The 24,634-nt window shown below is 37.7% G+C and overlaps 1 protein-coding gene across 1 annotated transcript in view; it reads right to left on the reverse strand.

The window, feature by feature from the left end:
- Nucleotides 1-574: 574 nt before the first annotated feature.
- The window catches only part of LOC104509153 (apolipoprotein B-100-like), a 38,669-nt gene continuing 14,609 nt past the window's right edge, over nt 575-24,634 (reverse strand). The window contains 16 exon segments of the mRNA XM_010150994.1: nt 575-2,863; nt 3,987-4,170; nt 5,247-5,361; nt 6,083-8,634; nt 8,636-13,640; nt 14,504-14,880; nt 17,236-17,381; nt 17,633-17,820; nt 17,954-18,129; nt 19,377-19,587; nt 20,216-20,337; nt 20,552-20,734; nt 21,284-21,495; nt 22,736-22,903; nt 23,578-23,769; nt 24,075-24,251. Of these exon segments, the coding sequence (XP_010149296.1) occupies nt 1,037-2,863; nt 3,987-4,170; nt 5,247-5,361; nt 6,083-8,634; nt 8,636-13,640; nt 14,504-14,880; nt 17,236-17,381; nt 17,633-17,820; nt 17,954-18,129; nt 19,377-19,587; nt 20,216-20,337; nt 20,552-20,734; nt 21,284-21,495; nt 22,736-22,903; nt 23,578-23,769; nt 24,075-24,251 (11,835 nt within the window). The 3' untranslated portion in view covers nt 575-1,036.

The following is a 24,634-nucleotide window of genomic DNA, read 5'->3' on the forward strand; positions in this document are numbered from 1 at the left end:
GCAACATTATTTCAGCCTGAGCATGTCTCTCTCAAGGACTATCTATATAGTATTCCCACAGCTGAAAACAAACCCTAAGAGGCCCACACATTTTCCACTCAAAAGTAGTCCTGTTTCGTGAGTGAATTCTTCAGCATTATTTAAATTCATCTTTACCTTGAGAAATCACTTAAATGAGGTCCAGGCTTCAGCCCAGGAGACTCCACTGGGTTTAAACTAGGGAAAACTTTTGCCTCCCACCACGTACTGTGATGTCAGTGAAGCTCTGACAGTTAACTAAACTCACAATAAGAAAAAGTTAGACAATTTGATGTGAAACCAGAAAAATAGTGGGAAAACAGGTAAGAAAACCCTGTACTTCTGACTCATAAATTAGCCAGAAGAAAGAAAACCCATCTAAAATTCTTGGCATAGTTTTCTGAAACTGATACATGCATAAATTCATTTTTCTTAACAGAATGTTGGTATTATCATCTGCAGTTTTCTATAATATGTCTATTTAATTTTTGACTTTTTGATGTTATTTCCAGAATTCAGTAATTTTTTTTTCTTCCTATTTTACTCTTTGCTCTTCTTTTTCTCCCAAACATATCTATGAAGGTGTTTCTATGCTGGGAAATAGATGTGTTTCCAAGTCATTCTTTATCTGGCTTATGAACGTGACCTTTATCTTAACACTTGTTTATTCTGTGTATTCCATAGCTTTTCTGACTATTTACAATACGTATTGCACATTACTGACTTGATCCAACGTACAGGGAAATCAAAGCAAAGACTTCCCCTTGACCTTGACAATTGTTGGATTAAGCCCTATGGCCCAAGTAAAAGTAGCTGTAATGAATGACACAAAAATGTAATAAAGAAGTCATTTATTGGCTTATTAAGCTCATTAAAATAACCTAGTGTAGATTATTCAGTTTTCATTTACAAATTCCGATTCAAACAGTATCTACCTGAAGCTCCAGTATGCTGATTGCTGTTATTTTTAAATACACCGTGGTACAAACTTATTTCTTCTCCTCTTCTGCGTGTCCGTTCAGGTCTTCATGCGCTGCTGTATGTTTTCCATAATCTGCTGAAGACTCAGTTGCTCGGTGGCAAGTTGTTCATCAATGAATCTTTGCATTTCCTCCCATTTCCTGGAGCCTTGCTCGATGCCTTGCTGAATCAGGGTGCGCGTTAGTTCCACTTTTTCTCTAAATGCCTCTCTGCTTTTCTGGGGCATTTGGTAAAAGGACTGCCAGTCAGATGGCGTGGGCACATCTATTCTAAGCTCTCCCTGACGAACAGCTATGTAAGGCTTTATGCTCTCAGCCGTTACTTGCTCAAACCAACGAAGAAGCTCTGAGATATACTGCAGGAACGCAGAGTAATTTTCTATAGTCAGATCAATTAACCTTTTGGCCTCACTGATTACCTTTTCTTGGGAATGACTAAGCTGCCCATAGATCTCCTGGAGTTTTTCTTTGACTTGCTTGTTATGTTCATTGATTTTCCTCTTGGCAGCTGCAGACCAATATCGGACTTTTTCCTGAGCAGCAGCAGAGAGCTCCATGATCTTCTGTTTTCCTTTTCCCTCAACATCAGTTATAAGGTCATAATATTCCTGGCTGTATTTTTCCACCAATTCTCTTACTTGGTCTGTCAGGCGTGTAACTGAGTCAGCAAGATCCCCAACGTACCTGTTGTGCCAGTCCACTAGGGTATCTATTAGATTCTTCAGCCATCCTAGTACCTTGTTTTCCACATCATAGTATTTCACTGACCATCCAAGTGCAGTTGGATCAAAATATTCCTCCCGCAATGCCTTTACATAGAGGAGCAGCTGGCGCAGCTTTTCTGAAAGGTCCTGGAATGCCTTCTGGCTAAAATCTTTTAACTGAGAAATGTATGTTTTAACATCTTCTGCCAAGGATCTCAGTTTCTGTGCGTAGTGTGAAGCCATTGCGTCTCTGTAGAGCTTTTGTGTTTGGACTTTGATGTCTTCAAAATTTTTGGATTGCAAGCTTCTAACCATTTCTTCTACCTTCTGAAAAACTTGTTGCACTACTTGTTTCAGTTGCTTAAGTCTTCCTGCAAAGTCAGCTTCCTGAAGAGTAGCAAATGTCTGCCTGATTTTTGCCTGCAACTGTTTCAGCATTTCTTTAATTTGATCAAGTACATTACGACCTCTAAGAATTGTTTCGGAAGCAGGAACTCTGACTTCCAGCTCATTGATAGCTGCAATCAAGGCATCAAAGTACTCCTGAAGTTTTGAAAGGCATAAATCAGCACTTTTTGCTACCTTCTCTGTAGTCATAAGGTATATTTCTTCACCAGTGTACTTTTCAGACACCCCAGGGACCTGGAATTTTGTGGTCTTCAGGAATTCAATGGCTGAGTCAATGAGGTGTTTTATTCTCTTGTGATACTCTTCAATTATATCAATAGTAGCATCCAAAAGCTTTGTTTTTATCCTTTGATAGTCAAACTGATCAGCTTGATCTGCAGCTGTTTGATACAGCTGTTTAGCTTTGACCTTCATCTCCTGGTATTTGTCAGAGGCCTCATTGGCAGCTGTGCGAACCTGAGCATCCACCTGATCTATTTGTTTTACAGCAAATGTGTATGCTTTGTCAGCAATATTCTGCATGATATTCTTCATCTTTAAGGTGGCAGCGCTAATGTCCAGTCCCATATGCTCCTTATGATACTGATTAACATACCTATAGACCGCATTTGTCATTTTAGGTACTTTTTCTTTTAGACCCAACAGCAAGTCTTTGGCAGCATCCTCTTTCCAGTTGAATTTCATTTGAATCAGGTCAGGTTTCTTGAAGGATATTTCACTTCTTAAGATGTCAATGTCCTTCTGAGGAGCAGACTGAAAAGACAGAATAGGTTAAGAAAAAGGTAGCTTGTATATAAAACAAATCCCGTATTATTTATGGTTGTATTTCAACATTCTCATTTTGCATCTTTAATTTGATTACATATTAGGACAAATATACTACAATTTTTTTGTCTACTCTGTGTTTGCTCTCATCTTGAAAGGTTGTTTTGGAAGAATTCATATTGTATCAAGCTACCTGTGCCTCTTTAAACAGCAGGACCAAACCATACCTTAGTCTGGTCTTTTTTAAATTTGACTGCAAAGAAGGTTTTTCCTTCCTTTGTATTACATGCCTATCATGTCTCATAAGGCATGAGCATTACTTGGGAAAATGAGCCTTCTAGTCATTCTGGAAATCATTCAGAGTGAATTCAAAAATAATTTTATACATAGGGAAGTACTAGAGGATTTCATTTTGTAATCATTTAAATCAATGAGACAATTTAGAGATTTACTCAGAGTAATTAAAGATCCTTGAATCTATTTACATCCTTGAATTCACAGAAATGTTTAAATTATCCAGTTTTAAGTAGCAAATAGTGAATTATGAGTTGATTGTGTTTCCTAAATCAGTGTATCATCTTGGAAGGTAAGATTTTAAGTTTGAAATTGTCGTAGTGTTCAACAAAATCAGCATGTCTTCTTAGCCACTCCAGTAAGATTTTTAATTCTCATAACGTACTGTAATATATGAATGGATTAAAAAAGACACTCTACAGGTGGACTGATCTCTTCCAGTGGCCCGATTCCTACAATGCCCACTTTTGTAGTATTTATAAGTAGCCTGATGGGTATACACTGGCCCTAATGGGTGGCTGATCTAAAATTGGCTTAGTACTTTTTTCACTTTCAGTGGGTGTGTCTTCTTGACCACGGGAGAGGGCAAAATAAACTGTGTGGAAGAGCTGAAACAGCCTCTTCACACAGATGCTACTTTTAGTGTTGGAAAGGTCAGTGTAGGAAACTAAAACTTCAATTACTGATAATACACTTTTTCTTTGGACAAAGGGTAGTTAATTTATGTCTTAACATGAACATACACAAACTTTGAAAAGGAGCTTTTCCTCTGACGAGAGGCAACATTTTTGCTTTGTGTTGGTCACATAAAGCTTACCCGAGTTCGGTAGTAGACTTTCCCTGTGAAGATGTCACTGTCCATTTCAATGATGTAGCCCAAGGTCCCAGCAGAGGGGGAAGACACCGAGCCTGATAAGCTCCTGTCAGTCCCTTGATAATGCATATGAACGTCTGTGAAAGTTGGGCTGAGGATGTCCAGTGATGCAGTGTTGTCCATGACTCTACAACAAGAGTGAGTACACAGCTATGAAGGAATGCACAAAGCACAAGCCCAACGCAGTATGTCAAAATGCAATTATTTTATATATCATAGAATCATAGAATCACAGAAATGTTTAGGTTGGAAGGGACCTTAAAGATCATCTAGTCCCACCCCCCCTGCCATGGGCAGGGACACCTTCCACTAGACCAGGTTGCTGAAAGCCTCATCCAGCCTGGCCTTGAACACTTCCAGGGATGGGGCATCCACAGCTTCTCTGGGCAACCTGTTCCAGTGCTTCACCACCCTCTCCATTAAGAACTTCTTCCTGATATCTAATCTAAACTATCCTCTTTCAATTTAAAACCATATATATATGTATGTTAACAATGCCTTTCTCATCAAAAGGTAAGGCTTTACTTCCATATTTCTTGGGATTTAGCCTAAGACATTCAGAACTTCACGTCACTCCATTTTCCTCTTTTAGATAAAAATATATTGAGCTCTGTTGAGAATTTTCATTAACTTAAGCCAGCAAAACAAAACCTGTAGCTGTACCACTGTCAGGTTTCTACAGACCTGTACAAGCTGACAGCAGTATTTTCACCAACACAAGTATAGGCAGTATTTTTGTACCTGCATTTGTACTTGCCTTCACACGCACTGTCCCTTGGATATATCAGCACAACAGCTGCAGATCATAATAGGCAGTTAGAAAGCCAACTCTGTAACCCCTAGTACTGGTACTTGTGAATAAAAACACTCTCTAATGACTTGTGGTGACAGAGGGATCCAGTGAAAGAAACTCCCCAACTGTGTTGATGGTTAGATCTAGAACTGCTCTGATGATAAAATACTGTGTTTATATCAGCAGTTTTCTGAAATGGGGCTGCTAAGAAAAGCTCTTTTAGAAATGCTGAGAGGGAACAGCTTTCCAGCCATCCCAAGATGAAAAAAGGCACAGCTGATAACGATAGAGTAGCCACATAGGTTCTTATCAATCACAGCAAAGCACTCGAGGGCATTAGAGATCAAAGCAACAATACATCGTTGGCAATTTTGTCTATTATAAATTATAATATTAGTGCAAATCTTTACCTAATTCCTGAAACAGTAAGAGCTTCCTTGTAGTTTGCGCTCATGTCACGATGTGAAAAGCTGCCAGATGTCTTCATAAGAAACATGCCTTCTTCATACTTGTAGTTTGAAACAACTGTGAAAAAGATTTCAGATGTGTGTGTTTCCAGAACTTACCAGCAAACAAAACCAAACACATAGTTGTACGTTAGAGGCCAACTGTGGGTGTTTCAGCAGTATGTAAAAATATGCAGCAAGAAGCTGAATGCACATAATGCCCCAAATAAAAAGAAATTATTTCTTCCACTGGAGTATTCTAAAATTAATCTTTTCTCTATATTTAGAAAAAAAAAACATGGATATAACATTTTATGCTCACGTGGATCATAAATGAGGATTCTGATTTCTTGAGAGTTTAGAATTTCATTCTGATCCATATTTTTAGCATTAATATAAAGTCTAGAACTCAATGCCATATGGGACTCCCAACGTTTTCTGAGTTGAAATAATTTTTGAATTTAAATATGCTTAGTGCCTAAGGAAAAAGATAGGTATTTTACGTATTTATAACTGAATCACATAAAAAAAAAAAGTCTGCCTTCTATCCTTTACATGTACTGTGGTAAGCAATGGGGATATAAGTTATATCTAGTCATTAGCCTACAGGGTGACTGACTAAGACTCTGATAATAATTTATGAAAAAAATGTTGCTGATAGTGAAAGACGTATAATCTAATGTCAGTACGAAATAGACAGCAGGACCTTTATATGCCAAGTCCTGGGGAAAAAAATCTGAAAAAAACAAGTATACAGTGTTTCCCCCAAAATTGTAGTATATAGAATTCTAATGTCTTACCATTCAAGTCATATTCCAGGAACTGCAATGTTGAGCTGCAGGTAGAGTCGATGGACTGTTCAAAAGAGTCCTTTTTGTTTGTTAAGTCTGCTCTCCAGGTGACGTTGTACAAAGGGGAAGCCACTTTGAAAGATCCAGTCAAGGCACCAAATGATGGGATATAAATTCCAGCAGGCAAGGATATTTTGAGAGGGGGGATCTCAATTTTCTGTTCAGGAATTGTAATTGTAGGCAGATCAAAATCTGCGATTTTATTAGCTAACTCATCCAGATCTACATGAAAACTGCCAAGAGAAATACTCTTTGGAAGAGTGAACTGAGACACAGTGATTTGGTATTCAGGTATTGTCACCTCAAAATATGGTATTTTATATTCTTCTAATGTAATATAATTGGCTCCTACATCCACTTTGGGGAATCTTAGTTTTGGCAGCGTGGGTAAATTGACATCAAATGGCATTGTGTTTAGTGTCTGTGGAATCTTTATGTTGCGCAAGTCAATACTGTACGCTGGGACCTGGAGAGTGGTGAAAGGAACTCTGAACTCTGGAGTGCTGAGCACAGGGCTTGGAGCCTTCAGGTGTAACTCAGGAATACTGAAAGTGAAGCCATCGGTCAGCTTATTCACAGGTATGGGGAAAAAATAACCGTCCTCGCTCTTTGTGTACACAAGGGTTGCTGAACCATTTAAGTACTGTTTCCTGTCAGCACTGGTAGTGACGTCCAACTTCAAGATATCCCATAAGTTCTTCTCAGCAATGGGACACCGTATGATTTTGAGGAAGTCCATGTATCCTTCCAAAGATCCAGAAATATCAAACTTGGCCTTTGATTCTTCATTTGATAACTGCATATCATGACTGAGAGATAATGACTCAATGTGGCCTTCACCCTTCCAGCCAATTTTCTGTTTTGCAGTACTGATTTTCACTACAACAACTTGATTAACCGACGCTGTGTCCAGGAAGGAATTGGGCTGAGTGGCTTGAATCTGAAGATCTGCTGACATATACCAAGGAGCCAGCTCTAAGGTTGCTTTGCATCTCTGAGCCCCCGTTGTCGTGAAGAGAGGTGTATATCGTGCATAGTTCTTCCCGTTGTGCTCCCAAACGGCATAAACACGACGGGTAGATGCTTCAACTGCAAGCACTTCTTTCATTTCACTGTTCCAGAGTCCATCTACTTTGGAGTGGGACTCAAGCTTGAGAGATGACCGAGCTCCATTAGCATTCAGATAGGCGTTTGCCTCATGGTCTAGACTTCCAGAAAATGCATTTCCAGTGTAAAATACTCCATCAATATCCCCGTTTGTATAACTTTCTACTGATAGGTAAGATGTAAGGCTCTCTAAAGCAAGTTTGTGAGTAATTCCTCCCTTAGCACTGGTGCCATATTTAGGAGTATTAAAATCATACATTAATTTCAGCATTGAGGAAAGAGGGGGTTTAGACTTAGTACTTCCAGAAAGTTCTTGGCTGAAATTCATTTTTATAACTGGTGTGTTGATTTCTGCATTTGTTGCCACTGAAGCTTCCAAGTTCCTCTTTGTGAGACTAACAGTGCTGTCATGATGTCCTCCAAGAAATTTGTTATTACTCAGGGACAACGCTGTGGCCAGCTTCAACCCCCTTTTCCTTGTCAAGCTTGTTGAACCGTCCAGATTGAATTGCAGCGCGTCAAAGACAGAAGAGGAGGAGACGCCGAGGTGCCCAGCAATATCTGACTGGTTGAACAGCCCGGCGTTCGCAGTTAAAGTGATCACACTGGATTTAAATGAGAAGTCGTAAGTAATGTTTCCCATGGCAGGAATTAAGATGTGGTTTGATGGGCTGTTGATTCTGAATCTAGGAAGCTTTAGAGTGCGTAGATCCTGTGGGACGTGAAGGACTGGAAGCTCCAGAGACGGTAGGACTAGAGTGTAAGATGGTACTGAAAAGCCAACAAATGGGACTGTGAATCCTGTTGTGCTTATTTCTTTTGGGAGCATGTAACCAAAGGCTGGCATCTCAGCTGTAAAAGGAGAAACCTCAATATTCACAATTGGAATGGTGTATCCTGGAATCCTGAAAGTCCGTGGCAGTTTGTTCAGTGATGTCTGTATTTTGTATTTGTCAAATTTTGTTTTGGCTTCATTGTATGACTTTGTGAGAAAATCTAAAGCGGTGTTCTTTCCTCTCTCAAAATGCTTGTTGAAGAGAATGATGTATTTATTAAGCACTTCGTGCACTGTTGCTAAAGGAAGCGGGATTACATGCATGTCTTTGTTTTTCTCATACTGAGCATTCAAATTTAAATCGAAGGATTGCCTGGTTGTCTTCAATAAATCCTTCAGGCCTACCTGTTCCCACAGTGAATAATCTTTTAGCTGAGGAGTTTTGATGCCAGTGTAAGGAACCTGAAGCTGAGGAATGGTTAGAGGGACATTTAGGAAGTCCAGATTGGCATCTCCATTCATTTCGACATGAGCTTCAATTCTGTCATCATTGTTGCCAGCAGATATATTATGGGAATATCTGTACTGATTGACCCTGCCAGTAGCTTGCCAGCTGACCAAAACCATAGTTATTCAGGAAGTCAATTTTGCCGGTCAGTTTCATGGGGAAGCTGATTTTCACATTTCCATCATTGTTTGTTAACAGACGAATTTCAAAAGGCTGTGCCAAGAAGGAAACCTCATTATTTACAGTTCCAGTAATCCGTCCGTTGAGCCGAGCATTGTGAGAGCCTGTTAATTCTACTTTCATTTCTCCAAGCTGTCCTGTGCCTTTTACATTCAAAACGCTACGTCCCACACGCTGTGACTCAATTTCAGACTGAACCTGAAGTGTTGCATAATTTAGGAAGTCGCATTCATATCTCATAGCTTGGTTGACTCTCAGATACTTATCATTTATTCTATTGTTGGCAGAAAATGTAATAATGGGGCCCTCAACCCTGAAAGTGGCATGTGAATCATGAGTGCCTTCATCAGAGAAATTAGGAGAAGCCCATTTCCAGTTTCCTTTACCAGTGGAGGTAAATGATATGTGTCCTGCTTCTACTTCCGTTGTCATATTATTGACCAGATGAGCCTGGCTGGAGAAATCAGCTTGTGGAATATTCAGTCTGTGGGAATACGCTGTTCCACATTGCATCCAAATTTTTCTTTGCAGCTTGACCTTTAAATTATTCTGTAGTTCTACTGAATTTTTTGCTGTATATAAGCTTGCTCTAGTTTCAGCCTCACCTTCTACAGAAGTCCCTAAAAATACCACTTCATTGGTGTGATCAACTTTAAGGAACCTGTGGTTGACCTTCATGGAGTTTTTAAGGTTCAGTTGCTTCATCTCAGGGGCCAAGAGACGTGAGTCTGCAATAACACTAAAAACTAGGAAGTCTAATCTGGACGTTGTTTGAGCTGAAAGTGAGGTCACAAATTCTGGACTGTTTGCAGACGTGGTAGTATTATGAACTTGAGCTTGTGTAGACAGTGTAAAGAATGGAGAGGTGACTCTGAAAGCTCCAGACAATTTGCCAAATGTAGGGACAGTCACAGTATGTGGGATACGTGGAAGCTGGAACTCGGGTATCCTCATGTTGGGAATCTGGAGCTCATTTAGATTTAGCTTTGGAACCAGTAGTTCGGGTATTTGAAACTGAGGCATTTGTATTTCTGGGAAAGAAATGTCAGAAAAAGGCATGTCTCTCATCTTCAGATCTTGAAAATATGAATCAATTGCTGGCAACTGAAATTCACCAGACATGAGTGTGTCTATTATTCTCACAATGTGAAGTTTAATCTCATTCAAGTCAATTGTATAGGAAGGAACTCTAAAGGTATTTAGAACTGTAAATTCTGGTGTAGTAAATTTAACTGGGATTTTCATGTCCTGTAGTCTCTTAAAGTTTATCTCATAGGAGGGGATATGCAGATCAGTCAGCGGAACGATGAAGTCTGGTGTTCGAAATGTTGCTTCTCGAAAACTTCGAAGACTAACCTCAAATGCAGGTATAGTGACTATAACAGTTCTGATTTCAGGGACTTGAAATCCTGTTTCAATAAACTGGTTTAAATTTTCAGCCCAATTTTTTAGATCATACTCTTCAGACAAAGCAACAATTTTCTTAAAAGCTATGCTCCACTGGTCAGAAATGTGTATGACAACAGAACTGTAGAACTGGCTTATCTTCTGAAGATACCACTGGAATTCCTGGGAAATATCCATTTCAGAAATCCTCTCTCGCAGGTCTTCCAGATGTTCATTTACCTTGGCTTTCAGGTTAGCAAATGTTGTTGAGTTTATGAGCTCCTTGAACCAGTTAATTATTGCAGCAAGCTTGGTGTCCCTGAGTTGTTCCATGTAATTTGAAATCACAGCTCTAAAATCTCTCAAATACTGTTTCATTGCTTCTGCTTTCTGTGGAAGTTCTAGATTTCTGAGTTCCTCATTTATTTTCTGGGTCACTTCTCGGACTTTGTTGTTTGTGTCATCAACAAACTGGTTATAGTCAAAAGACTTGAGCTTTTTAATAACCATGTCAAGGAACTTGTTGACTTCCTTTATCATCATTTCGTAATCAAAGGTTTGCACTTTCTTGACAGCATCATCAATAAAAGCAACAACTTTATCAAAGCATGACTTCACATCAATATTTTTCAGGTAGATGGTCACTTTCTGGACAGTTTCTTTTATTCTGTACTGGTTAAGCAGTTCTATCATTCTGTCCATTAAAAAATACACCTGCTTATCAATTTCATATTTTACAATCAGTTTGTGCATATGACCTCGGAAAGCACTGATCTTCTCAGACACTTCATACTCCTCCATCCAATTTAGAATAAAGTCTTTGATCTGTTCAAGAACTTCATTAATTTTTTCAATTGGTAATGAAAGTTTCAATTTTTCTAAAAATTCCTTAGCATCAAACATTTTAATCTGCTGTTTCAAATTTTCTGCAACACGTCTGACGTCAACATTCTGAATCTGAATCTTAAGCTGTTCTAGGGTTTCCTGTAACTGTGCTGTAATCCTGTACTCATCATCTACATTTTTAATCCAAGCCAAAGTGCTGCTTCCAATTTTACTAGGATAATACTGGCGAAAAAAACCCTGCAATTTTTGAATAGTGTCAACTACAGTCATTCTTATCTTATATTTGTTATCTAGAGCTGTCATTGTTTCAACTATTTGGTCAAGAAGCTGTGCAATAAGTACTTTAATGTCATACTGCTCATAATGATCTTTGACGTACTGCTCAATTTTCATCAGGTACACCTGAAGCTGAGACAGTATTTCTTGAAGACTGTCCATGGCTTTTTCCAGCATAAGTTGGAGATCATCAGATGTTATTCTGTAGTCCTGTGTGAAAGCAACCAAATTATTTTTCATGCTGCTAAACTGGCCTTTCATATCTAATTTGTCCATGTAGTCATTAATGTGCTGTGGGAGTTCATCCAAAGTTGTCTTGTATTTTTTCATATGTTGTTCTACGTTAATGTTCTTCAAGTAACTTTGGATGGCCTGCAGTGTGGATAGAATGGTGGCTCTGATTTGTTCAAAGTAAACTGGCAAATGTTCCAAGAACGGTAGGTTAATAACATGCATATCATAATTTTTGTCATACTTCACAAAGCCAGAGATGCTGAATTCTTGAGGTTCTGACACACTGCCCCTGAGGCCCAAGACGTCAATTAAATTAACTTCTTCAGATGTGAACGGGAGTATGACTGCTCTATCCATTACAGAGAGATCTGCTAAAGCTCTTCCACTGAGTTCCATACCAGTCTTTTCTGCATCATTGTAAGCACTGAGATCTTGTGAATATACATTATCGTTTAGCTGACTTTTCAATTTCCAAGCACTTGACTGCTCTGATGGAGTAAAGAGCATATGAAGTTTGTTATCAAGCAGGGTAGTGTATCTACCTCTAGACTTCAAGCTGTGAGTGGTAGATCCTCTGAAATCATGGGAGAAAGTGAAAGCAAGAGGCTCTGCTTTAAACAGGAATTTGCTGTAAAGGTCTCCTGTGTGTTCACCCATAGCAGTCAGCTTCCCGTTACCGTTGGTATGTATGTCGGCCGTGAGAGCAAATGGGGCCATAGTGGAACGCACAGCATTGCTGAAACGGAGAGATTTGGAGTCACAGTTGGTGTTCATAGTAACTGAGGAAGCAAGTCCTGCCACGTTCAGATCAACCCTGTGACTCACTGCTGCGCCTTGAACATTTGCGACGGTGTCTGTTTTAAAGTTTGCGGTTAGATCAGCGTAGGTGATGGTGTAGGTGTGCCTTATTTCATCAGCTCCATAGGCTCCCCTGATATTGCCCCCCAGGTTCAGCTTCAGAGGCTCGAGAAGCAGTTCTGCTTTGTTGGAAACTTCCGTTCTAGTGTATTTAATATTGTTGTTCAGTTTAGCGGTAAGCGAGGTAGGCTGCAGCTGTAGGTCAAAAACATGCTTGTGGAACTTGTCAAAGCTGAAGCTGTTGTCTAACTTTGAAGAAAATGTTAAGGACAAGCCAGGAATATTCAAGTCATTTGTGTACTCCAACTTAACCTCTTTGAACGATCCTTGCAAATTATTTGAAAACTTGAGCCCTTCTCTGTTAACTCGGAAGTTTAAAACATGTTTGTTGTCCATACCCAGAACTGCACTCTGGTATTCGCTTCCCAGCGTTATTTCCGTGAGGCTCACTCTTCCACCGAGATTGAATTTTGCATTGTTTTTGCCGTAGCGCCCAGAAGAGGACAGCGACACGGAGCCTCCGGCAGTATCGAGTTTGGCATTCATTTCACTCTGCATCGTCAGGGGACTAAACTGCACGTTTGTGGTCGTGCTGCTGGCCACGCCGTACTGATTGACATTGAGTGATGACTTATATACAGCTCGATTCCTCTGATCGGTCATAGAGATATCAGTGTTGAAAACAAGATCCTGGGAATTGAGAGAACCTGCAAACAAGGCGTAATACTGGGTTTGCTTGTAAGTGGCTTGGTACTCAGATCGAAGTGCTGCCATCTTCTTTGACAAGATCAGTTCAAGCTTATTGACACCTGCAATATGTCGATACCTCCCATTTGTCTCAGATGTCATTTTCAGCTGGCTGTTTTCGTACTTCAGTGAAGCTGTGTTCCTTAACAGTCCACTCTGCACGTCAGAAACTGAAGTAATGGAAAACAAATCATCACTGTATCTGCCCGATATCTGATTAGTAGCCTGAAGATAAGAAGAATCCAGTCGGAGATTTGATTTTCCTTCTAAAACCCGTCTCTTTTCATTGTATGAGCTTGACAGAGTGTAAATGCTTCTTGCAGAGACAGAAGCCACTTCCAGCTGCCCATCCAGCCTGACGTTATTGATTTTCACATTATTTGTCTTTTCAGAAACGACATCACCAGAAAATGAAAGCTGAGGACCCAGAGTACTGGATGCCGTAAGTGATACGGTGTAGTTTGTAACTGGACTGGGTTCATAGCTCTTTGTCCTGGCCAACTTAAAAACTGATGTTAAGAGTCGGTGCTTCAGGTGATTTTCATAGGCACAGGTGAATCCATTTCTATTATACGATGCTTCTCCAGAACCTGAAATAGGAAAGAAGAGACAAAAGATAATGGTATAAATTTTTGTCTTTAAGACTTTGATGCCACTAAGTTTTTATGTTACTGCTTGAATTGCAATTACTGTTATATACCATTTTGCTTTAAAGGCCAAAATGTTTCGGTAAATCCTGAATATTTCTTTAAAAATTATTATTTTGATATTTGGGGCTGAAGTTCTGAACTATGAATAAATTAAATCTCTACACTACTAAATATAATTACGTGAAACAACATGGAGTTACGTCATTATTTAAACTTAAATTAAGAAGGTGAACTCTCAAGAATAACCCATATATCTACCATTCCTCCTTTTTAATGTGGGTGGCTTTTTTTTTTTAAATCATGCTTCATTTATGGTGTGGAGTTTAGAAAAGCCTGAAGTTAGCATGTCCTTTTGCAATCTGAAAACTCAAACAGCAATTTTAGAGGAACTAACTTAAAAAAACCCAGTCTTAAGACCTATCCAGTCTGAGTCTGGGAAAACTGCTATGTAGTTCTGGCAGTATATGGACATACATAAATGTTTAAAAGAAAAATGCATGTATATGTATATAAAAAAATAGAGCAAGAAATGAATGCCTTCAGTTTTGAAGGATTTTTTTCTTCATTAGGGAATATCTAGGAAAATATGGATCTTAAAAGTCTCTGTTGAATTAAACTGACTTTACCTATAGTGCCTGCATAACCAGACTCACACAATGTCTTTAAAAACAAAGTGATTTGAGATTATACAACACATTTATTTAAATGAGCAACAGGCAAATGAACATGCTGTACCGGACACATGGAACATAAAGTCATTAAAATAGTCTTGCCAACGCTGCAGTATTAGCACACATTCTTACCTTTCACACTGTAGGAAAGCAGCTCAAGAACTGAGTCAGCGTTCGTCATGTAAGTCGTTCTTACGCTAGATGCTTTCTCAGTGGTGCTGTTAGCCAAGGTGTACGCTGCTGTCCAGTTGTAGTAGTTGCTCAACAAATTAGCAGAGACCTCTAAAGTGCCAAATAAAGGCACACAAAGAGGATAGGATTCTGGAACTGTAAATGTCGGGATTCTGTATTCCTGAGATGGCACACTTATTCCCATTGACTCCATTACCAGAGCAGGTGTTTTGACAGTCTGCGGCACCCTTATGTCATGGGATGATCTTCCACCAAATGGCAACGGGATATTAATTAGAAAACTGTTTTTATTGAAGCTGTATCTGATCCTGCCTTCACTAGAAAATAAAAGTGACACTATTAGAAACTGAAAATCTGTGAAGCATATACACAAATTTCCATGATTCCTACTATTCCCACAATACTGAGCTTACTTACGTGCTTATGTCAATGACCTGGCTTTAGGTTTAGAGAGAAAAGTAACGATCATCTCTTATTATCAGCGTTTTTTAAGTACTCATCTATCAGAATTTACTGAAAGCATTTATATATCAGTGAATTCTGACCACATTTTCTCTCCTTGTTTCATAATCAGGGAGACTCATAGGTCAAGTAGTCCAGAAGCACATTCTTTCTGTGAGACCGTGCATTGGAATTCAAAGGTTCCTGATTCTTTGTTCAGAGCTTAACTGACTTCAGCTCACAGGTGGAGAGTGTCATTCAAGGGCCTAAATACACAACTGTTATGAATCCTGTATTTGATTTTCTACTCTGAGAATCCAAATCTGCTTTACGAACATTAATGAAAAGATGCATTGGCATGAACATGATCCTCAAAATGAAAGAATTTGAATGAGAATAGCGGGCATATAGGAAAAATATCCTCCAAAACGACTGCCGCACTTGTGCAATGTGGCATGCTGAGTATCAGAAAAAGGTGATTATATTCTTCTGAAAAAAAGGGATGTATTCTTATAAAAATGCATGAAAAGTCTTACTAGCATCAGCAGTTGTAAGCTAAATCATAAAGAATTTATCTTTCTGATGATAAGCATTTCAAAAGTTTCATCCAAATATTCAGTATTTATTCTATTCTGGATAAAAAGAAATAAAAATATAACCATTAGACCTGGAGCTAGGACTGGAAAAAATGGATTGTCAGCTGAAAAACTTGTGGGGAAAATGTGTAATTATAAAAAGGCAAAACAGGAGGAAACTCAGCCTTAATTTGTCCATGAACAATACTCTGGCAAAGATGCTTTTCTTGTTTGCCTAACTGGTCTTTTATATTACAAAATCTTCTTTTTTATACTTAGAGCTACATCCTAAGATGAAAATTAATAAAACATTTTTAAAAATTTGTTCCTTTACATCAAATGGTTAAAAAAGCAACAACACAGAGCAGTAGAAATTCTTACTATGTGCACTGCTGATAAGAACATAGGAGAAAAACCATTTTTTTCCTTGCTTGTACTTAGCTTTGGAACACAATGGAAGCAACAGAGGTGCAGTTTATATTACCACAGTGAAAGACAGTACATGGAAAAACAGTGTTGAGAGATAAAATTCAGGACTGTTCTCCACATGTTTTTGTAAGCCAATCTTACACTACTTTCTGTTGTTCTTTGCATTCTTTTCAGCCATCAATATTCCCCTAGCTCATGGGAAAACTATACTGACATCTTTCTATTTGTCACAGTGGTAGCTATGGGTTTATTCTGAAGATACTACCAAGCAACACTGTTCCTTGAATTCTTAGGCACAGGCAGAGCAGCAATGTGATATGAACACTAAATGGCAAGAACAAGGTGCTAGGAACTGTAATGAGAGCAAAAACTGGCAGGTACATGAGCATTTTGAAGTGTAGCTCCACTCTGTCTGACTTGCAGTCTCATTTCCAAGAAACAGAAGAAATATACTACTTATCTGCCTGCCAGTTTCTCTTTTTATTTGTCAAATACTACTCTCTAGAAATTTTAACATATGGGAATATTTCTATGAAATTTGACAGAAGGGTGAAAGCCTCGAGGTCAAATAGAATTATAATTGCAAGTTCTGTGAAACTGTCTATCAGGCAGAAGAGATGGGCCCAACAAGCACCCAGTCCCTATTTGTACAACCATGGCCTGTGTTGCCTCTGAGCAAGTGACAGATGGAGTCAGACACGGGAAGAGGTCAGGGTACTGTATCGGTGGAGATCAACAAGTATTTGTAGGGGAATGGGAAGAACTGTCTAATAGTACTGCACAAGAAAAAGTGGAGAAATTAGCGTTATGGCCAAAGACAAGAAAAAGTGGAGAAATTAGTGTTATGGCCAAAGACAAAAGGTCCGTAAGGCTGCAGGACACAGATCTAAGGGAAATCTGGCTTTGTTCTTTCTCTGACTTAGAGTATAAATTGTTCAACACTGTATTTTCATTGAGTTCTCACCAATACATAACACAATACTTCAGGATATATTCACATAGTGCAGGAGTGACTGCTGTAAAGGCAAATCTGTATTGGAGACATGCATCATTTCCTCCATGTAATTTCACCATCTCTCTGGTCTCAAAATTTTTTTTTATTATTCCAATTTCATGCTAATGTTTACAGCAATTCCATGCTGGTTTAGTAAAAAAACCATAACACAAAAATATTAAGAAATATCTATTTTCAGTTTCCCATGTGACTATCCTAATTTCTCTGCCTACCTTTTCAGGAACAGTTCTTCAGGAATGGTGATAACAGGCAGGTTAATTTTCTGAATGTTTAGTTCCTGCAGTCCATTTAGTTTGTCTTGCAGAGTCTGGGCGTAGGGGACATCTTTTGATGCTTTCTGCAACCAGGTGTTGGTTGCCTGCAATGAGGAGACAAGATTTTCAAAATAAATTACAAAATAACTTCCCAGTAAGTTATCTGAAAGCCACTGTAACTAAACTGAGACCTAAGCATCTGATAAAGTGACTAGTTCAATCAAAGTTGAAAATATACATCTTAGTCTGATGAATGCTTTTACAACTAGTTCCCATTTTGGCTGCCATGGGGGAGGCCAGAATTCACCAGGGCTATGTGGTCAAGCTGTAGTATCTACTGTAGGTTGAAACATACCACAATGAATTGTGACACAATGTGTCGCAGTGTCATATCTGTATGAGCCACCTTCCGATCCAGCAGTTCATTGGCATGCTTCCCTAGAGTTTTTGGGTAGTCTGAAAAGTCAACTGGGAAGCCAGAAGACATTTTTCTCACAGCAGCACTGGCACCTGAATTCCATTCCAGCTCAACTTTCTCAGAATCTGAAAATCGTGGATTTAAAGAAAAGGGTAAAATTAGTAATATTTAAATGCTATTTACGGGTATACTATAAACTAATGTAACAAGATGTTTAAATTCATAGTTTGTACACAAGAATCCTGTTATTGTCCTTACCATATCTGAGAAGAACTCTTTCTGAAATTGAGTTTCCGTGAGTTGTTGCAGCTGAGCTCATCTGAAGATATCCTTTGGTTGGTGAATAATTCACCAAGGCTTCACTCCTAAGTTCGGTTTGCAGGCGAGGAATAGAAATGGTGCCTCTTAACATTGCCTCTTCCATTCCAGCATATCTGTGAAAGCGAATGAATATAAAACATTTCACTCTACTTTTTCACTTAAGTTTCAGGAGTAATTTCAGCATTTAAATCTATAGTAAAGGCATAATAGGCTGCTGTAAAAAAATAGACTGAATCAATCTTGTAAACTCTGTTCCAATTCAAGAAATGTTTTCAGCTTCTGCTAGTTACTTTGGGAAATCTGTGGTAAATTACTATAATGCTACTGTGCAGATTCACACAATAATAATTCTGTATTAATTTCATAATACTGAAAGGGATGGAAATATGTTCTTGTCTTGGTAACAATGTACCTGAACCAAATTCTGAACTCCTTACTCAAGCTGAATTCCCTACTAAGGATACAGGCGGTGGCCATGAATCAAATAGAAACAAAACTCTTGACAAAATATATTATGCCACTGGGCTTCATTTTCCTTTATTCACATTTATTTTATATCTTTGTAACTTTGTTGACTTGAGCAAACTTCTAATATTATGTTAGTGCAAATGAAAGGGAATTGAGGTCCCTGACATCTGTCCAAAGCTCCTACTGATATCAGAGGCAATTCTGCATGAACAGCAAAGACAAAGACTCCCTGGGGCACCATCAAGATCACAGAATTCCATGGAAGATTGAGGTTTATTAAAGAATGTGATCAGCTCATTTCACTATGGGCTTGTGAGGCAGACAACTTTAGAAACCCTGGCAGGCTGAACATTTTTGTTAGCTCCCCTGTAGATGTTCCCGGAAATATTCTCATCATGAAGCGTGGGAATTTTTACAGGAAGCTCTCAGTTATTTTTGGTTTTGTTGCTTACTGAGTGCCATTAGATTTCTTCATGGGGAGATGTAATAACTTTTTTTAGAGCCAAACACATCCAGTAAAAGATAATACCCCCCTGAACAAACCTTGCCTTGTTTATATCCTTGGATTATCACACCTGCAATAACACTAGTACAATGTCATTCTTGTAGTCATGTATGCAAACATGGAAGAACTGGCTCAAGGAATTTGTAATAAAAATGTATATATACACATTGTAGGAAAGATCAGTTGGTGTATTAGATGTATGTATTTGATGTTGGATTACAAATAAAATACTTAGGGGGTTTTTAGAGAAGGTTTCAATGACAAGTTTATGTGTCTCTCTAGTTAAGCAGTTTCTCCAAAATGGGATAAAATTTCCCACCTGCAATGAAACCTTCAGCTATCTTATTCAAAAGTATTTGTAAAAGTCTAAGTGTTTTTCTGAGTTACCTTATCTGTCCAGTAAGAGTAACTTCAGAAATCCTCTTGTTGTTAAAGTCTAAGACAAAGGTATAAGCTTTCTTCCCAAGAACAGATTCGTCAGTAATTCTGAAGTTTGTACCAAAGTCAACATCCATGTCTGGAATGTGGACATCACTAGTCAAAATCTTTCTGTCTCTGTTGTACCTGAACGTCAATGTGGCCTCATGCTGCTTTACACCTGGAAAATATAATGTACTTTGGTTATTCGCAGCTATGGAATCTATTTGGACTTTTCTCAAAAGGAGAATAAAAATGATTAACTGGAAATTATATAGCCCTGAAGATCTAACACAACCTTTGTTGAGTCTGAATCAGAAACTGAGTAATCTTTTTTCTCCTCATCTTCTGAACACATGATGGGCTGATCCACTAATCCCATCTCTATGTTTCTTACACAAACTTGCCACCCCAAAGATTCTCCCTTTGAAAAATTTGCTGTTTATAAAGCTGTTTTCTATTTGTATGTTTAACTTCCATATTTCATTAGAAAAGTTATTTTTTTCCTGCTTATACAGAACCCACTAACTTCTCTTCCTTTCTTCCATTCACCAACAGCACACTTTTATTGAAGTCATGGGGCAGCATTTTTAGGATACAACATCAGCCTCTGATGATGAAAGTCTTGCACTGGGATTGCATACATGAAATGAAATGGGAGTTAAAGTGTTGGCCTGTTTGGGTGTGAAAATGGTATTCTATTTCATACCATAAGGAATTCTACTATGATTTATTCAGACAAATCTTTTTCCCATTAAAAGACACAGTTCAAAATGGAGTTAAACCAAATTCCTTTTTCAGATTCTTACCTTCTGCCTGGAGAGCAAACTTTAAGGTGTCTATCAGGTCATTTCCCTCTCTCTGCAGGTCATAGTTTGCACTTGCAGAGTATTCTTTAACTTCTCTTGTGGACACTATTTCAACTTCAAATCTAAAGGAGTAAACAAATATAAATAACTATTTTGTCCATGACCACAAGCAGGAGAAATCATCCAGTTCTCAATATCAATCTGAGCTGCTCCTCCTATTCTGTTTTCAAAGATTTTAAAGGCAAGCTTTATGTGAGAGGGTACTGTAGGGTACTACCCCCTAGAAGGACAGTTAGTCAACTTGAAATAAATGTAGTTAAAGCTGATATGACTCACCTAGATTCTCCAGTCAAGGGATAATATGGAGCTGCCTCTGTGGCACTGGCATTAGAGTACAATAATTTGGTGCAGATATTTAGACCAGCAATGAAAGGCTTGCAAGAAGTCCAGGATTCCTGATTCTCAAACAGAGGTGGAATCTCTTCAGTTTTGGCTGGTGACACCAAATGTAGCGTGTTGCTGGAACAGACAAGTGAGCCATTTATTCTCAGGACAGGTATTCAGACACTGTCCTGTTAACAGGGTTATTTTCTGGATAAAAATAATCTATTAACATAGGGGCTTAATGAAATAACATTTGGCAGTTAAATGATTATGTGGTTTATTGTTATAAGTATTAGTATTTATAATTATATTTCTGTGTATCGAGACATTTACCCTCTCTAAAATTAATGCAATTAGTTCATTTAAATTCTACCTAAAAATAGATACTGCTATTTTAATAATTTTATCTGAAAGAAAACAAAATATTAGAAATGGTAAGAGTCCTGTTGAAAATTTCAGAATATTAACAAATTAAAGAATCTGTAAGCCATGACTCCCAGTCGCCACTTATCTAGGCTATTTACTTATCTTACAAAAGAAGTTATCCCAGTTTTACAATGTCTGGGATTTGTCTGAACTGAAAATTTCTCCATGCCTGCCCTAGCCTCCCAATTCCATCACAATAAAAATCAAGAAGAGAAGGGAAGAACATAGCCTTGGAAGTTCTCGTTCAGTCCTCATTACCTTATACTCAGGAGCTTTGTTGGAGTCTTTGGAGCAGGGATACTGAATTTCAGCTGTCCAGCTTTCATACTAACATGTGCTTCAATTCCAGACTCATGGAATATATTAGAATTCATCTCCACACCACTTCTAGCAAATTCAGGCATGTTTATCCCCAGGTATGTTACAAACTCAATTGCTACTGAAGGTTTAGCAATGAGTTCTGCTTGCATCTATTTAATTAAAACGACATGTTTAATAATACACTCCTTACTGGCTTTATAAAATAAATGTAATATTTTTATAATCTAGAAATAGGTTTCATATAAATGATTTTACTGTTCAAAAAATCTGAATCAATTTGAATCAAGCAGAGGGACCACATAAGTGGTAGCTGTAATGTAACAAATACAGCAAGATGATAACACCAAGGAACCTTACCTACTTTAATGTACGAATACTCATGCTTTAGAAAGATTTTGCATGTATTTTTAAATCTGAAGACAAGCGCCAGTTTTCCGTAATAAAAAAAATAACAGTATTCAAAAACAATGAGCAAAGTATTTGATGAAAACCAAACTGATTCAAGATTTTAATATCTCTAAACAGAAAACAGCTTATTTTTAAGCTTTTGGTTTGGTCATTACAGAAAGAAGAGACAGAAGGAAAAGTTCTGGCAAAGATTCCAAAGGTAACTACAAGGTAACCAGTACTAAAACCGAGGACTTATTTTTTTATTTTTACTTACATAGTGTATATAGTGGAAAACTGAAAGTTTAGATGAACTGAAACTATTGAGAAATTTATATAAAATATTGACTAAATTACAGCAAAATAGTTATTAAACTGTAAAAAAGAATGGAAATGTTTATTTTTTAATTTTATTTTAACCAGAGAACTTATTGTGTCACATGCTCTTTAGCTGTTACAGTTTAAAAATGTTTCCTTTCAGATCAAAAAATGTTTCATTTAACTCGATTTTCAGTTAAAAAAAAATCTTAAAAATAAAATTTTTCAATTTGATCACTTTTTTTACTAACTGCTTTGAACTGCAAATTCACAAGCTGGAGCTTTTGTACTATTCTCATATGAGAGCAGGGAGAGAGAAATAAAGAGATTAAAATGGTATTTAAAATTTCTGAATGGGTGATCAAAATACTTTTAACTCATAAATTTTATTATGTTTCATACTTTATTTATTATATGTATTACTTCTGCCTTTAATTTAAATATCATCCACAAATTAACTGGAGACCTCTAATAAGTAAGTTGGTTTTTTTGTTTCAAGAGTATTTTGTAATCTTCAAAATTCTTCTTATGAAGAGAAGAATAAAGAGTTTTATCCCTAAATGTTAGGGATAAGAGTGTTATCCCTAAATGTTAAGATAACATTTAGGTGTTAAGAGTTTTATCCCTAAATGAGATTGTAGATTGTTAGGAGGAGACAAAATATAAGGAGCTGTTGAGACTCACACTTTTTTGATGAAGCTTCACAGCTACTTTGGCCCCAGGTGTTGCTATTCCAGACAAGGCAAACTTCAGTTGCAAACCGGCTCCAGTTGGGAGCTCAAACTCATTGTCCATGAACATGTAGTGTACAAATAAATCCCTGTCAACGCCTTTTGAGATAGCTTGTGCAATCTGTGAATCACACAAGGAAATGAACACTAACAAATCTACTTTGGAATATGTACATTTCATACTTTAAAACTGGATCATGAAATGATTGTAACTTTATAATCCAAAAATTAATTCCATATAGAGTACAGAATCTAATTTCTACAGATTCCTTGCTTCAAAAGATGTACTAAAGACTGCTTATAAAAATCTCAGCTTTGAACAAATACTAGGTTTTATCACCTGTCTTGATACACACAGATCATCTACCTTGACATACACATACATCGGTGAATTGGTTTAGATAAACAAATATATACCAAATATTCCTAAACTGTACTACATCTTCTTTTCTTTTTAACATGACATTGTCATAATTGGAAATTCAGTAGTATAACATAATGGCTAACATCAAGAGTTAGGGTTTTGTTCCGGTAGATATCTCAATCATATGACAAGATCTGAACTTTCCCTTTTTCCTTCCTCTCACTCATCTTCCAGGAGGACTCCACTTGGTTATTGAGGAGTCTTCATGGGTTTCTCAGAGTTCTTCAGACTAAACCTGGATATTTTATTTTAAATAATTTTATTTTCATGCTAGTACAAGTATTCATTCTTTACAAAACCTAAACCTAAAAAAAAAAATCTTGTAGACAAACCCCAGATTAATAATACACGTAAGTGCGTCAGAAACATACCATTTCGGGAATAGTCTGAAGAGTTTTAAGAGACTTTAAAATCATGCTTCCCAGCAATTTGAAATCATTGAGTTTCATGTACCCAAGTTCTTCTCCCAGAATTCTCAGATATGCTCTTCCTTCAGGAGCTTCCTTGTTCCTCAGTTCTTTTATAATTTTTTCAAGGTTAAGCATTATTCCTTTCATGACATCCTGAAAATTCAGTCAGAAAGTAGTAAAACAGGTTTATGAGACATCTTTAAAATCATATACTTGGAACAGTTACTTAGCAAATGTCAGCTAGGCTGCACAGGTACTTCTTAGAGATTTTTCGATTTTTCTCCATTAGGCCCCTACCTCATAAAATTAAGAAAAAATCATTGTTCGATAGCATTAAATATTTCTATTTTAGCTTATCGGGAGAGAAGGCAGCTCATCTACAATAAGGAGGGAAGTGCTGTAATTACTGTGTAAAGATAGGAACGTCATGCTGCGCAGAGAATGCTTTCAAGCTGTACCTGATCCTGCTTGCCATCCTGGGAGTAACCAAAATAGTCAAAAAGTGCCTTGGAAACCTGTTCTGGCACTCTGCCGTCAACCCAGTACAAGGCCTTGCTTGCAGTGTCTGGGAAGAATCCCTTCTCCCCAAACAAAGCTTCCAGTGTTGGCTCAAACCCCTTTCCATCCAAGCCAAGCTGAAATGAAGAGGACAATGCAAGAACTGAGACATTTTTTGCACTTCTTTGGAGCTTTACAACAAACTTTCTGAGGAACAAACTGCATTTAAGTCTATCTCACAAGTCTATGATTCATAAGGGAATATACAGAATACTAGGTCTTACAATTAATTTTATCTCTGTGGTGAGGTCCAACAAAAAACAACAAACAAACTTTCCGAGGAACAAACAGTGCATTTAAGTGTATCTCACAAGTCTATGATTCATAAGGGAATATACAGAATACTAGGTCTTACAATTAATTTTATCTCTGTGGTGAGGTCCAACAAAAAAACTTCACATAGGCTATATCTCACTTAAAATCTACTATGAGTACTTCAGTGTGCCACTAATGATTCATT

This window comes from Eurypyga helias, unplaced genomic scaffold, assembly GCF_000690775.1.
Source record: "Eurypyga helias isolate BGI_N326 unplaced genomic scaffold, ASM69077v1 scaffold4874, whole genome shotgun sequence".
Classification (NCBI taxonomy): Eukaryota; Metazoa; Chordata; class Aves; order Eurypygiformes; family Eurypygidae; genus Eurypyga; species Eurypyga helias.